The sequence below is a fragment of the Crinia signifera genome, chromosome 5 (genome assembly GCF_055691185.1).
Source record: "Crinia signifera chromosome 5, ASM5569118v1, whole genome shotgun sequence".
Lineage (NCBI taxonomy): Eukaryota > Metazoa > Chordata > Amphibia > Anura > Myobatrachidae > Crinia > Crinia signifera.
This window is the reverse complement of record NC_139221.1, coordinates 8,755,242-8,771,921: the sequence shown is the minus strand read 5'-3', so window position 1 is coordinate 8,771,921 and position 16,680 is coordinate 8,755,242. Positions and strand designations below refer to the sequence as shown.

Genomic DNA, 16,680 nt, shown 5'->3' with positions numbered 1-16,680 from the left:
GGAATGTGTACCCGGATGCTTCCCGGGACACTACCCGGGAATGTACCCTTTCACACTGCATTCAGACCCGGGATCGACCCGGGACAGCCCCATTCACACTGATCCCAGGAAATCACTGCAAATACCATATGAAATGGTCATTTTAACTAAAAAAAAAGTGATGACAAGGGTGTTTAAAATTATAATTTTTTTATTTGGTTTAGCACCTTTGGATTGTAGGTGCAATTTTTATTTGCCTTTCATTTTGCCTTTGTATAGACACAACAATAAAACAATAAAACAATAAAGAAACCCTCCTCCACCCGTACCACTCCCATCCCCATCCCAACCGCCCCCGTCCCAATCCCCCCATACCAACCCCCCGTCCAAACCGCCCCCATACCAACCTCCCTCGTCCCAACCCCCCCATCCCAAACAAGAATTGCTTGAAGTTTAGCATTTCAAGCTAACCGAATGCACAACCAGTTGTGCATTAACACTTTAGTCAGGCATGTCCGACGTTGGCCCTCCAGGTGTTTTGAGGCCGCACATCCCAGTATGCTTTGCGATAGTTTTTGCATTCTCTAATAGCAACACTGTGGCGGAGCATGCTGGGATGTGTGGTTTCGGAGCGTCTGGAGGGCCAACGTTGGACATGCCTGCTTTAAGTGCAAAACAATGAACTACAGGTACATAAACGCATGCCCTCCAACATGGCCCATTCCATTAGGTACAAAATGCTCTGTTTCTGGACTTTCCTGCCAGTGGCAGTTGCAGAGTTGGAGCTGCAGCACAATCCAATGTTCAAAAAGGGGAGCCACACCTAATGCCACTCAAAACATCACTGTCCTGGACTCACTGACAGTTGATGTGACCCCCCTCTTTGAATTGTGGACTATGCTGGAGTCCAACCTCTGTAACTGCCACTGGCAGGGAAGTCCAGGAGCAGAACATTTTGTACCTAATGGAGTGGGTCATGTTGGAGGGTATGTAAACACTGAGGTAAACTAGTGCCGAGGCACTTTAAGTGCAACACAAAATGTACTAGTAGTGCATAAACACTGAGGTAAACTAGTGCCGAGGCACTTTAAGTGCAACACAAAATGTACTAGTAGTGCATAAACACTGAGGTAAACTAGTGCCGAGGCACTTTAAGTGCAACACAAAATGTACTAGTAGTGCATAAACACTGAGGTAAACTAGTGCCGAGGCACTTTAAGTGCAACACAAAATGTACTAGTAGTGCATAAAAAACGAGGTAAACTAGTGCCGAGGCACTTTAAGTGCAAAACAATGAACTACAGGTACATAAACACTGAGGTCAACTAGTGCCGAGGCACTTTAAGTGCAAAACAAACAAAAAAAATTAAGTATGTGCCTATAGCTTTAAGACAAATTGCGAAAAACTGAAAACTCTGAGGTTTGCTCATTTGCAGCATTGCTTGAACCAAAGTATGGTCCATGATTATATGTGGAATAACCCGGTTCAGGGTATTGTGAGCTGTGGTGTTGGTTAGGAGCTTTTGGATTATTGAACAAACGTTCCATGAACGCCATGTTCATTTGCTGCAATTCCCTATGACGCTCAAGAGCCTCTCTATTCATGCGTTCCTGCATTGACAGGATTTTAGAAAGAAATGAGTCCTGCATTTCATGCTCGGCCTCTAAAAATTTGTCGATCCTTGCATTCTCCTGTGTGGACATAGCATTGTCCATTTCTCGGAGTTCTTCAACAAGGGCACTTGTCATGGCTCTAGCTGCTTGCCCCGCTTTGTTCATTTTCTTCGTTCTAGGTGGAACGTTGTAAACTGTAAAGATAAGATATAAATTGAAAATGACCATACATAAAAATAGCAGCTTTGGCAAACTATTTAATCAGTGGCGTAACTAGAAACATGTGGGCCCCATAGCAAAAGTTTATAAGGGCCCCTATTTCTCACCTAATGCTAAAAAATGCATAAAGCATATAATAATTGGACAGGCAAAATGGGCCCCTCTCAGCTCTGGGCCCCATAGCAGCTGCACCCCCTGCACCCATGGTAGTTACGCCCTTGTACACACTGCGACATCACTGCAGGTTATACTTTGATAACTGTATATTATGTCACCCCCCCCCCCCTTCCCACAGCCTACAAGTCCCATCATGCCTTGCCACAGTTTTGCTATTAGGCAATGCTTAAACTGTGCCAAGGCATACTGGGATATGTAGTTCCACAACTGCTGGAGGACCACTATGCTGTGCATAACCCTATGCTCCACCTCCACCCCACCCCCAACCTAACCCTATAGTGTGCTATGTGTCTTTAAAAAATAAACTTACTGTTTCTCTGCAAAGTTGGGGAGACGGCACTTTGTGGAAACCCACTGTCAGTGGTCGCAGCTTCCACGACCTCTTCAACGGTGACGGATATGCTGCCATCAGGGCTGGGCAGGTGGGTGGATGTTTCATGCTCACTACAATCAGGTGTGTCCTCAATTAGCAGGGGTGATGAGTGGCAGACTTCACTTGTCTGTGTATCTTCAGGGCCTTGGCTGCTTTCTGCAGCAATGTACTGTGAACTTGAAGACAGACTCACAGGATTGCAGAGAGCTGTGTGCCTGAAGACGGTTGCGCAGATGTCATAATATTCCCACTCGATGCGGCCAGCCCCACTCTTTTTACGGTTGTTGTCATGCACCTTCATGAACTTCTTTCTCAGGGTCTTCAGTTTATTGACAACTTGCTGTTGTGACCGGATCATGCCTCTGGCTTCAAGCAGCTTTGATATGTTTTTATAAACCACGGCATCTTTGACTGTGCCAGTAATTTGGCGTTTTATCTCCTCCTCGCCCCTTATGCTCAGGAGCTCTCTCACTTCCTGGTCCGTCCAGTTTGCCATGATGCCCGTCTGCTCCGATCTGCACATGTCCAGGGCTTCTCTTCCGCTTTCCAGTGCGATTACAGATGACATCAGCATTGTGAGCCCAAACAAAGCTCCAATCAGCAGCTTTTTTAAAGTCCCGTGTACCCGATCCCGGGTACGGGACCATTCACACTGGCCGCATCCCGTGTCGATTCCGGATCCTACCCAGGTCAGGACCTGGGTAGAGATCCCGGAATGCTGAACACGGGATATTCGCCCAAGACCCTTTCACACTGCACTAAATCCCGGGTTGATGCGCGTTCATGTGCAAAAACCCGGGATATTTTTGCAAGTGGAAAAGGGGTATTACAGTCACACAGCAGCAGAGCAGCAGACACAGAAAAAAATTAATTTAAAGGGTTTATTAAATATTAATCTATGAAGTACAGGCACAGATTACAGGATCAATTTACTACAAAATATCACAGGCACAGACTCTGTTATACTAGTACTAGTAGTGCCACAGGACTGGACTACAGAAGAAGTGTACTGTACAATACACTGAGTGCTGGGGACTGGAGGACAGGAAAATCAATCTGTATGAGGCACAGGCACAGACTACAGGGATAAATAATATACAGCACAGACTCTGTCAGTGTACCACCACACAGGGCCGGCGCCACCACTAGGCAGCTTTAGGCATTTCCCTAGGGTGTCGGCCACTGGAGGGTGGCAGTTTGGAGCAGGCCGCCCCTGGATGGAGGTCAGCGGCCGCAACTTCCCCCCCTTGATGAAGCCAAACGGCCGAACCCAGGTCCCTCCCGCGCCGCATCACCCGGCACCCGCCCCGCCCTGTGGAGCGACACTCCGAACCCAGGTCCCTCCCACGCTGCATCACCCGGCATCCACCTGCCCCGTGAAGTGACACGGCCGAACCCAGGTCCCGGCACCCCTCTGTGAAGTAGGAGGACCAGCAGTGGTGGCGCCTGTGTGTGCGCAGAAGCAGGAGGACCAGCGATGGCGCCTCTGTGTTCAGGAGGACCAGCAGAGGCTCCTGTCTGCAGAGGAACTGGAGGGGCAGCGGTACATGTGTGCAGAGGAGCAGAAGCTCCAGCAGCTGCGCCTCTGTACGAAAGGAGCAGGAGTCCCGACGGCGGCGCCAGAATGCGGGAGAGCAGAGACCCGGCAGTGTGAGAGCATGAGGCATGGCAGTGGCAGAAGCAGCAAGGAGCAGGTTTTCTCAGTGAAAGGTGAGGACATCCTTAAGGTGAATAGCTCCTACTGTAAGGGGAGGGGGCAGTGGTGCGGAGATGAAAAATAAGGAAGTACATCCTGGCTTTCCCTCTTGAGACTTGCCTCTCTTATTTCCCCCTCCTCCCTGTCTCTCCAATCTCTCTTGCCCCCAGCCACCCCCTCCCTCGCTCTCCTATATCTCTCCCCCCCCCCAGCCACGCCCTCCCTTGCTCTCTATTTTTCTTACTTCCATGCTCCCCCTCCCACTCTTGCGCTCCCCTGTGCTCTCTCCTTTTCTTCCCTCTGCCCAGTGCTCTCTTTTTTCTCCCTCTTGTGCTGCCCCTCCCATTCTTCCCTACACTCCTTCACTCTCTCTTCTCTCTTTTTCTCCTCCCTCTGCCCCCGCTCTCTCTCTCCCCTGTGCTCCCTCGCTCATTTTCCGCTTTTTCTCCCTTCTGTACTCCTTCCTCTCTTTTTCTCCCTCCAATGCTCCCCCCAACCCCTCCCTCTATCCCATGCTTTCTCTCCCTGTCTTCTTTTTCTCTCAATCCTCTCACTCCCACTATCACACTTTCAAAATGTCTGTCTTGTGCACTGTCTCTCTTTGTCTTCGCCACCTTCAAGAATCGTGAATCTGAACGCGTTCATCTCTAGTACTAAGGAGACCAATCTTTTGAAATTGGGGACCCCCTTGTTATAAATTGATTGGGATTATATAGATGCCGGTTTGGGTGACATCTTCCCAGTACTTGGACCAGGTGATATTTCTCTAGTGCAGGAGGATTTGCACTTATCACACTTATCATCAGACAATAATCACATGTATCACCAGGCAATAATCTATATGGTGGGGTATCTTTGAACAAGGGTGCTTCCATATTTCTAGGTGCTGAGATTGGGGAACAATGGTATTTTACAGGCCTAGCTGGCAGGAGTCCCCATTGGACCTTAGGGTGGTTGGGCAGAATTAATAACATTTTATTTTTGTGACACAGCCTCTCCCCAGTGTACCTGTATATCTGGGGGATGAGCAGACCCTGCCACAACAAAGGAGTTCAAATTAAGTTTCCAGTAAAAAAGTGGAAGTAATGGAGAATTTCCTGAACATGACAACACATCACATCCTGCAAGTGTGGTCTCAGAGAAGGAGGAAGCTGCAGAAGGAACAAATGTGGGCACCAGAGCCGGGGACCGGAGGAGTCCTCTACTACAGCACACGATGAGGAGCTGGTGGATGTCTCTGCTCCTGCTCTCTGCAGTCACATTAGACAGCTGTCTCTGTCAGTCTCCGGGACTCGGTGTCCAGTATGAAACGCGGATAATAGAGGCTGTGAAACTCTTCAACCAGGAGGAAAATGTCCCATTTCTCTACAGACCCCTGAATGATGTCCCTTATAAGCTCCTGGAGGTACAGTATGGGGGCGATTGGTGTCTTGTGTGGTAAAACTCTAGTAATATATTACATCACATATGTTACGAACCTGGTGGGAGATTTACTAAGCTGTTTCATTCTCTATGGTGTGCGATTTGGAAACTGTGACAGAATTGCCATCCTGATGTTCATACAATGCCCCCATCATACCTGATTACCAACACTGTGACATCATCAGTGAGCGACCCTTCTCTCATTGGTCAGCTCAATATCACTAGCCACAGCCAGTCTGCTTTTAGGACACTGAGGAAGCGGGACATCCGCGAAACAGCTGTTTGTCCACATCTATTCAATGTCAGACTGGGGATACCAGACCATGCCCAGGTATACGTGGAGCCAGGGCATGATGGGAAAATTGTCAAAACTGAAGGGGATCTAGCCACTACCCTGTAGGGGGATATACTACCACAAATTTTACTCTTTTTCTTTTCAATTTCTTCTTCTCTACGGTTCACCCACTGGATGGCACTAGAGTTAGTTGTACAAACTGAAACCACAATTTGCTGTTCTTCTTAATCCTTGCAGATTCCTGTACATACATTGTGCTTGTTCATTAATGTTTAATCTTTCATGAATCATATCTAAAAAAGAATCGGTTCCACAAAATATTTGCGGTTCACCATATAACTATAGTGTATATAATTACTGTCCGAGTGACAGTTTCCTACTAAATAGTTCATGAGATTCGATTTGTTGGATGATCAGAGATATAACGCACCTACAATGATCATTCTTTTTACGTTTGTATGTGCCCTGTGTGTGTCATATATGTGCCCTGTGTGTGTCATATATGTGCTTTTGCTACTGTCTAATTATATAAACATGTTTTAAAAATTAATAAACGCTAAGTTTTATAAAGTGTGCCCCCAAAACAAAGAGAGTGCTTTTATTTCCTTTACTTCAATGTCCCCATCATACCAGGTGCCCCCTAATTACTGGTTACTGCAACTAGTATCTTATTCCCGCATAATACAAATGCCCCCATCATACCAGGTGACCCCTAATTAGTAGTTACTGTACCTAGTATCTTATTCCTGCATAATACAATGCCCCCATCATACCAGGTGCCCCCTAATTACTAGTTACTGTACCTAGTTTCTTATTCCCGCATAATACAATGCCCCCATCATACCAGGTGCCCCCTAATTACTAGTTACTGCAACTAGTATCTTATACCCCCATAATACAATGCCCCCATCATACCAGGTGCCCCCTAATTACTAGTTACTGCACCTAGTATCTTATTCCCGCACAATACAATGCCCCCATCATACCAGGTGCCCCCTAATTACTAGTCACTGCAACTAGTATCTTATACCCCCATAAAACAATGCCCCATCATACCAGGTGCCCCCTAATTACTAGTTACTGTACCTAGTATCTTATTCCTGCATAATACAATGCCCCCATCATACCAGGTGCCCCCTAATTACTAGTTACTGTACCTAGTATCTTATACCCCCATAATACAATGCCCCCATCATACCAGGTGCCCCCTAATTACTAGTTACTGCATCTAGTATCTTATTCCCGCATAATACACTGACCCCATCATACCAGGTGCCCCCTAATTACTAGTTACTGTACCTAGTATCTTATACCCCCATAATACAATGCCCCCATCATACCAGGTGCCCCCTAATTACTAGTTACTGTACCTAGTATCTTATTCCCGCATAATACAATGCCCCCATCATACCAGGTGCCCCCTAATTACTAGTTACTGTACCTAGTATCTTATACCCCCATAATACAATGCCCCCATCATACCAGGTGCCCCCTAATTACTAGTTACTGTACCTAGTATCTTATTCCTGCATAATACAATGCCCCCATCATACCAGGTGCCCCCTAATTACTAGTAACTGTACCTAGTATCTTATACCCCCATAATACAATGCCCCATCATACCAGGTGCCCCCTAATTACTAGATACTGTACCTAGTATCTTATTCCTGCATAATACAATGCCCCATCACACCAGGTGCCCCCTAATTACTAGTTACTGTACCTAGTATCTTATTCCCGCATAATTCAATGCCCTTATCATACCAGGTGCCCCCTAATTACTAGTTACTGTACCTAGTATCTTATTCCTGCATAATACAATGCCCCCATCATACCAGGTGCCCCCTAATTACTAGTTACTGTACCTAGTATCTTATTCCCGCATAATACAATGCTCCCATCATACCAGGTGCCCTCTAATTACTGGTTACTGTACCTAGTATCTTATTCCCGCATAATTCAATGCCCTTATCATACCAGGTGCCCCCTAATTACTAGTTACTGTACCTAGTATCTTATTCCTGCATAATACAATGCCCCCATCATACCAGGTGCCCCCTAATTACTAGTTACTGTACCTAGTATCTTATTCCCGCATAATACAATGCCCCCATCATACCAGGTGACCCCTAATTACTAGTTACTGTACCTAGTATCTTATTCCTGCATAATACAATGCCCCATCATACCAGGTGCCCTCTAATTACTGGTTACTGCACCTAGTATCTTATACCCGCATAATACAATGCCCCCATCATACCAGGTGCCCCCTAATTACTAATTACTGTACCTAGTATCTTATTCCCGCATAATACAATGCCCCATCATACCAGGTGCCCTCTAATTACTGGTTACTGCACCTAGTATCTTATTCCCGCATAATACAATGCCCCCATCATACCAGGTGACCCCTAATTAGTAGTTATTGTACCTAGTATCTTATTCCCGCACAATACAATGCCCCCATCATACCAGGTGACCCCTAATTACTAGTTACTGCACCTAGTATCTTATTCCCGCATAATACATTGCCCCCATCATACCAGGTGCCCCCTAATTACTAGTTACTGTACCTAGTATCTTATTCCCGCATAACACAATGCCCTTATCATACCAGGTGCCCCCTAATTACTAGTTACTGCAACTAGTATCTTATACCCCCATAATACAATGCCCCCATCATACCAGGTGCCCCCTAATTACTAGTTACTGTACCTAGTATCTTATTCCCGCATAATACAATGCCCCCATCATACCAGGTGCCCCCTAATTACTAGTTACTGTACCTAGTATCTTATTCCTGCATAATACAATGCCCCCATCATACCAGGTGCCCCCTAATTACTAGTTACTGTACCTAGTATCTTATTCCCACATAATACAATGAGGCATCATACCAGGTGCCCCCTAATTACTAGTTACTGTACCTAGTATCTTATTCCCGCATAATACAATGCCCCCATCATACCAGGTGCCCCGTAATTACTAGTTACTGCACCTAGTATCTTATTCCCGCATAATACAATGCCTCCATCATACCAGGTGCCCCCTAATTACTAATTACTGTACCTAGTATCTTATTCCCGCATAATACAATGCCCCATCATACCAGGTGCCCTCTAATTACTGGTTACTGCACCTAGTATCTTATTCCCGCATAATACAATGCCCCCATCATACCAGGTGCCCCCTAATTAGTAGTTATTGTACCTAGTATCTGATTCCTGCATAATACAATGCCCCCATCATACCAGGTGCCCCCTAATTACTAGTTACTGCACCTAGTATCTTATTCCCGCATAATACATTGCCCCCATCATACCAGGTGCCCCCTAATTACTAGTTACTGTACCTAGTATCTTATTCCCGCATAATACAATGCCCTTATCATACCAGGTGCCCCCTAATTACTAGTTACTGCAACTAGTATCTTATACCCCCATAATACAATGCCCCCATCATACAAGGTGCCCCCTAATTACTAGTTACTGTACCTAGTATCTTATGTCCGCATAATACAATGCCCCCATCATACCAGGTGCCCCCTAATTACTAGTTACTGCACCTAGTATCTTATTCCCGCATAATACAATGCCTCCATCATACCAGGTGCCCCCTAATTACTAGTTACTGCACCTAGTATCTTATTCCCGCATAATACAATGCCCCCATCATACCAGGTGCCCCCTAATTACTAGTTACTGCACCTAGTATCTTATTCCCGCACAATACAATGCCCCCATCATACCAGGTGCCCCCTAATTACTAGTTACTGCAACTAGTATCTTATTCCCACATAATACAATGCCCCCATCATACCAGGTGCCCCCTAATTACTAGTTACTGCAACTAGTATCTTATACCCCCATAATACAATGCCCCCATCATACCAGGTGCCCGCTAATTACTAGTTACTGTACCTAGTATCTTATTCCTGCATAATACAATGCCCCCATCATACCAGGTGCCCCCTAATTACTATTTACTGCAACTAGTATCTTATACCACCATAATACAATGCCCCATCATACCAGGTGCCCCCTAATTACTAGTTACTGTACCTAGTATCTTATTCCCGCATAATACAATGCCCCCATCATACCAGGTGCCCCCTAATTACTAGTTACTGCACCTAGTATCTTATTCCCGCATAATACAATGCCTCCATCATACCAGTTGCCCCCTAATTACTAGTTACTGCACCTAGTATCTTATACCCCCATAATACAATGCCCCCATCATACCAGGTGCCCCCTAATTACTAGTTACTGCACCTAGTATCTTATTCCCGCATAATACAATGCCTCCATCATACCAGTTGCCCCCTAATTACTAGTTACTGCACCTAGTATCTTATTCCCGCATAATACAATGCCCCCATCATACCAGGTGCCCCCTAATTACTAGTTACTGCACCTAGTATCTTATTCCCGCACAATACAATGCCCCCATCATACCAGGTGCCCCCTAATTACTAGTTACTGCAACTAGTATCTTATACCCCCATAATACAATGCCCCCATCATACCAGGTGCCCCCTAATTACTAGTTACTGCACCTAGTATCTTATTCCCGCACAATACAATGCCCCCATCATACCAGGTGCCCCCTAATTACTGGTTACTGTACCTAGTAACTTTTTCCCGCACAATACAATGCCCCCATCATACCAGGTGCCCCCTAATTACTAGTTTCTGTACCTAGTATCTTATTCCCACATAATACAATGCCCCCATCATACCAGGTGCCCCCTAATTACTAGTTACTGCAACTAGTATCTTATACCCCCATAATACAATGCCCCCATCATACCAGGTGCCCGCTAATTACTAGTTACTGTACCTAGTATCTTATTCCTGCATAATACAATGCCCCATCATACTGGGTGCCCCCTAATTACTAGTTACTGTACCTAGTATCTTATTCCCGCATAATACAATGCCCCCATCATACCAGGTGCCCCCTAATTACTAGTTACTGCAACTAGTATCTTATACCCCCATAATACAATGCCCCCATCATACCAGGTGCCCCCTAATTACTAGTTACTGCACCTAGTATCTTATACCCCCATAATACAATGCCCCCATCATACCAGGTGCCCCCTAATTACTGGTTACTGCAACTAGTATCTTATTCCCGCATAATACAAATGCCCCCATCATACCAGGTGACCCCTAATTAGTAGTTACTGTACCTAGTATCTTATTCCTGCATAATACAATGCCCCCATCATACCAGGTGCCCCCTAATTACTAGTTACTGTACCTAGTATCTTATACCCCCATAATACAATGCATCCATCATACCAGGTGCCCCCTAATTACTAGTTACTGCACCTAGTAACTTATACCCGCATAATACAATGCCCCATCATACCAGGTGCCCCCTAATTACTGGTTACTGCACCTAGTATCTTATTCCCGCATAATACAATGCCCCATCATACCAGGTGCCCCCTAATTACTAGTTACTGTACCTAGTATCTTATACCCCCATAATACAATGCCCCCATCATACCAGGTGCCCCCTAATTACTAGTTACTGCACCTAGTATCTTATTCCCGCATAATACAATGCCCCCATCATACCAGGTGCCCCCTAATTACTAGTTACTGTACCTAGTATCTTATTCCCGCATAATACAATGCCCCCATCATACCAGGTGCCCCCTAATTACTAGTTACTGCAACTAGTATCTTATACCCCCATAATACAATGCCCCCATCATACCAGGTGCCCCCTAATTACTAGTTACTGCACCTAGTATCTTATTCCCGCACAATACAATGCCCCCATCATACCAGGTGCCCCCTAATTACTGGTTACTGCAACTAGTATCTTATACCCCCATAATACAATGCCCCATCATACCAGGTGCCCCCTAATTATTGGTTACTGCACCTAGTATCTTATTCCCGCATAATACAATGCCCCATCATACCAGGTGCCCCCTAATTACTAGTTACTGTACCTAGTATCTTATACCCCCATATTACAATGCCCCCATCATACCAGGTGTCCCTGCATGATACTGAAACCATATTCCTGGGTAAGTCCCTGCATTTTCTGGTGTGAAAGGGGTATTATTTCAAATAGTGCAGTGCAGTGCTCTGAATACAGCCGGGGAGCCCCCTGCTCTCTGCCCGGCTGTCATTTCTGCCCGCGGCAGCTGTCCACCAGTTACCACGAACATGTATTCCCCCTTGGTAATGAGCATGTAATCCCACATGGCAATGAGCATGGAACCCCTGGCAATGAACATGGAACCCCTGGCAATGAACATGTAGGTAAGCAACATGTAGCATCATTTTTAATAGGCATTATGGTGTTTGGCATAATATGTAATGGAGATTATGGTGCGTGGCTTATTATGTAATGGGCATTATGGTGTACATTTTTAATTTTTTATGGAGCATATTGTGGATTATTGCTCAATCTGTTTGGTATACTGCAGGCATGTCCAAACTATGGCTGTACTTGCCTCTTACACATTATGCCACATGGAATGAGCCAAAATTCACACTATGGCACATGGATTAAGGCAAAAATTCACATTTTTGCCACATGGATTGAGCCAAAATACACACTATTCCAGGCATGTCCAAACAGTGGCCCTCCAGCTGTTGTGAAAAAACAAGTCCCATCATGCATTGCCACAGTTTTGCTATTAGGGAATGCTAAAACTATGTCAAGGCATGCTGGGATGTGTAGTTTCACAACAGCTGGAGGGCCACTGTTTGGACATTCCTGGAATAGTGTGTATTTTGGCTCAATCCATGTGGCAAAAATGTGAATTTTGCCTTAATCCATGTGCCATAGTGTGAATTTTGGCTCATTCCATGTGGCATAATGTGTAAGAGGCAAGTATAGTATAAGGGGGTTACTAATGTGTTGCATGATTTGTATAAGGGGTATATGATGTGGTAAACTTAGGTGACCACATAAAAGGTGCTGAAATGTTGTCTACCAAATTTCGTCTTTCAGTATTTTTTTATGATTGGAATGCCGCCTCACCCAGCAAGTAGGGTGGCCAATCCCGGGATCGGGATCGGCGGGATCCCGGGATTTGGCCCCCAAAACACCGGGATTTCGATCCCGGGATTGGAATTTCCAATCCCGGGATTTCGGGATTAAACTGCGCATGCGCAGTTTAATGCCGGGCAGCGTCTGAGCACTCAGACGCTGCCCGGCTTCCCCATACCCCGCAGTGCGCAGCGTGACGAGGTCACGCTGCGAGGTCACGCTGCGCAGGGCACACGGCACAGCCACACATCCATGGCTGCCCGCCCGCCCAGCGCACGCCCACCCAGCGCTGACGGCCACCCGCCCGCCCACCCAGCGCTGACGGCCACCCGCCCGGCCACCCACCCAGCGCTGACGGCCGGCCACACGCCCTCCCACCCAGCACTCACGGCCGGCCACCCGCCCGCCCACCCAGCGCTCACGGGCACCCAGCGCTCCCTACCAACCACCCACCCAGCGGTCCCTGCCAACCACCCACCCCCCCCACCCACCCAGCGGACCCTGACAACCACCCACCCCCCACCCCCACCCACCCAGCGGTCCCTGACAACCACCCACCCCCCCCCACCCACCCAGCGGTCCCTGACAACCACCCACCCAGCGGTCCCTGACACCCGCCCACCCACCCAGCGCTCGGGCGGCCAGGGTGTTTTTTATTATTAGGGAAGCCAATCCCGGGATCCCGGGAATCCCGGGATTGAGCATTTTTCAATCCCGAATCCCGGGATTGAAAAAATGCCCCGGGATTGGCATCCCTACCAGCAAGTATATTAGGACATCAGTGTCATGCGGGTGCACCTTTGGAGTGCACCTGCCAATATATCTCCCTGCATTTTTCTTATTCCAGTCCCCTGCCTTTTCCAGGCATATATAATTAGTTGAAAGTATTTACACATATACAGACACACCCAAGTAGACCACCCAACCAGAGCACTGGTCACGCCCCCACACATTATTGGGTGCTGGCCACAACCCCTATTATTGCGCATAATAGACCCTTGATAATTTTCAGCTCCAGGCCCATTTAGACCTTAATCTGGCTCTGACTGTGGAACTATGAGTCCCAGCAAGCCTCCCCTGCAAGCTGGGACTTGGAGAACCACAAGTCCCAGCCTGCGGGGCATTAAAGGGCCCGCTGGGTCTTGTAGTTCCACAGTAAAAAAAATAGTTAAATAAATACACACTGACACCTGAAAAATAAAGTTTAATACATACATTACACACACACTGATACTTACCTATCTTGATCCCGTAGGTAGCCCTCTGTCCTGGTGTCCGGTGTCCTGTGTCGTCCTCCAGGTCCATGTCGGCGGTCCGTGTCGTCCTCCAGGTCCATGGCGGTGTCTGGGTCCGAAGAAATCCATTTTGGAGCTGTGGAAGGAAATCCTACTCACCTGGTCCTGTGCTGAAGATGTCTTGTCTTGGTCCGAAGTAGTCCAGGTGGTAATCTTCAAGCTGTCGCCGGTCCGCATCACACTGAGCAGAGATGCAGAGATATTTAATACTCGGCGCCTCTCCTCAGAATGATTCTATTGGCCGCCTAGCGGCCAATCAGGAACCGACTTTCTTGGCTCCTGATTGGCCGCTAGGCGGCCAATAGAATCATCCTGAGGAGAGGCGCCGAGTATGAAATATCTCAGATTCTCTCCTCAGTGCGATGCGGACAGTGCGGGGACCGGCGACAGCTTGAAGATTACCTGGACTACGTCGGACCAAGACAAGACATCTTCAGCACAGGACCAGGTGAGTAGGATTTCCTACCACAGCTCCAACATGGATTTTTTCGGACCCGGACACCGCCATGGACCTGGAGGATGACACGGACCGCTGACATGGACCTGGAGGATAACACAGGACACCGGACACCAGGACAGAGGGCTACCTACGGGATCAAGATAGGCAAGTATCAGTGTGTGTGTAATGTATGTATTAAACTTTTATTTTTCAGGTGTCAGTGTGTATTTATTTAACTATTTTTTTTACTGTGGAACTACAAGACCCAGCGGGCCCTTTAATGCCCCGCAGGCTGGGACTTGTGGTTCTCCAAGTCCCAGCTTGCAGGGGAGGCTTGCTGGGACTCATAGTTCCACAGTTTAAAACAATAGTTTATTCATCTTTTTTTTTACACCAAGATCAGCCCGATGCCCACGGCCCAGGGTCACCGGGGACAGCTCCAGGCTTCAGCCTGGTCAGGTAAGTCCTGGAGGGGGGGAACCCCTTTATTGGGGGGGTCCCCACTCCCCCAGGGCCCCTGGCCAGGCTGACCGGTCAGGGGGTTATTGTTTTTTCCGCGGGAACTTATATAATAAGTGTCCCCCGGCTGTGACATTACCCTGCTGGCTGGTTTGGCCTCGGGCTGGTTCTTAAAATACGGGGGACCCCTAGTCATTTTGTCCCCCGTATTTTGGGAACCAGCCCCGGACCTGGAGCCTGGGGCTGGTTGTTAGAAATCAGGGAACCCCTATTTGTCGGGTTCCCTGATTTTTAATTACCGGCCCCGGCTCTTTCAGCCTGGTGCTGGTTACAGCTGTGGGGGGGACCCCACGCAGTTTTTTTTAAAATTTATTTAATTTTCTATTTTTTTTACACCTTGCAGCCTGCACGGATCTGACTGATCCGTGCAGACTGCCTCCACTAATTCGTATTAGCGGCCGTATCTACGGCCAGCTAATACAAATGGTTACACCATCGGAGGGTTACAAAGCAGTCGTATCTGACTGCTTTGTACATTCCCCTCCAGAACACGACTTTGCATACGACTGAAACAGTCGTATGCAGTCGTAGGGAAAATACTAATACGAAAAACTAGGTTTTTCATATTAGTAAATTTCCCCCTAGATCTGTACTTTTGCATTCAATTCGATTTCGATTTCACAATGTAGGCACAATGTACTCATTCGATGTACTGTATCGAATTCGAGGTTTCCTTGGCTGCACAGTAGATTTTTCTATTCGATTTTGAGAAAACGGGAGCACGCATCGAATCGAATGCAGATCGAAAGTGTCCTAAAAACCATTCGATCTGGATTCGATTTTGCTCCTATAAGCAAAATCGAATCGAAAACAGGGAAAAATCTAAGCGTGTTCACAGCTTAAGAATAATGCACCATGCAACTACAAACACAACATGAAATCTATATCACACACCATCTAATAATTCACTAACACAACATGAAATCTATATCACACACCATCTAATAATTCACTAACACAACATGAAATCTATATCACACACCATCTAATAATTCACTAACACAACATGAAATCTATATCACACACCATCTAATAATTCACTAACACAACATGAAATCTATATCACACACCATCTAATAATTCACTAACACAACATGAAATCTATATCACACACCATCTAATAATTCACTAACACAACATGAAATCTATATCACACACCATCTTATAATTCACTAACACAACATGAAATCTTTTTACAGTATCTATCATATTTATTTTATTTACTATTTTTCACATTTTGAGCAGAAGTTTATGCTTTAATTTTTTTATTTAATAAATAAAAAAATAAAAGTTAAATTAATAGAGAATTTAGTTTTTGTTGTTAAGTATACGAGAATATGAGTTCAAGTGCACAGCATTATGTACTTTAAAAAAAAAAATGATTCGCTATTAATATAAAAATATGACAATATTCAAATATTAACCCTAGTTATATTTTTCATCCAGTATTAGACTATTGAGATTATGACCATACTGTATATGGAAAATGGGTGCAATATACTGTACATGGGTGGAATATACCCTGGAACTTGCCTAGAATTCATGCAGACACTAACAACCACCAATAGATGGTCACTAAATAAAATATGGAACTCAGGCTCTATAATATATGATAAAAAGAGATGC

The 16,680-nt window shown here is 46.1% G+C and overlaps 1 protein-coding gene across 1 annotated transcript in view; it reads left to right on the top strand.

Moving 5' to 3' along the window:
• The first annotated feature begins 5,134 nt into the window (after positions 1-5,134).
• LOC146079378 (antimicrobial protein CAP18-like) overlaps positions 5,135-16,680 on the top strand; it is a 28,088-nt gene continuing 16,542 nt past the window's right edge. Inside the window, exon 1 of the mRNA XM_083186180.1 lies at positions 5,135-5,463. Within this exon, the coding sequence (XP_083042306.1) occupies positions 5,275-5,463 (189 nt within the window). The 5' untranslated portion in view covers positions 5,135-5,274. The remainder of the gene's footprint in view (positions 5,464-16,680) is intronic.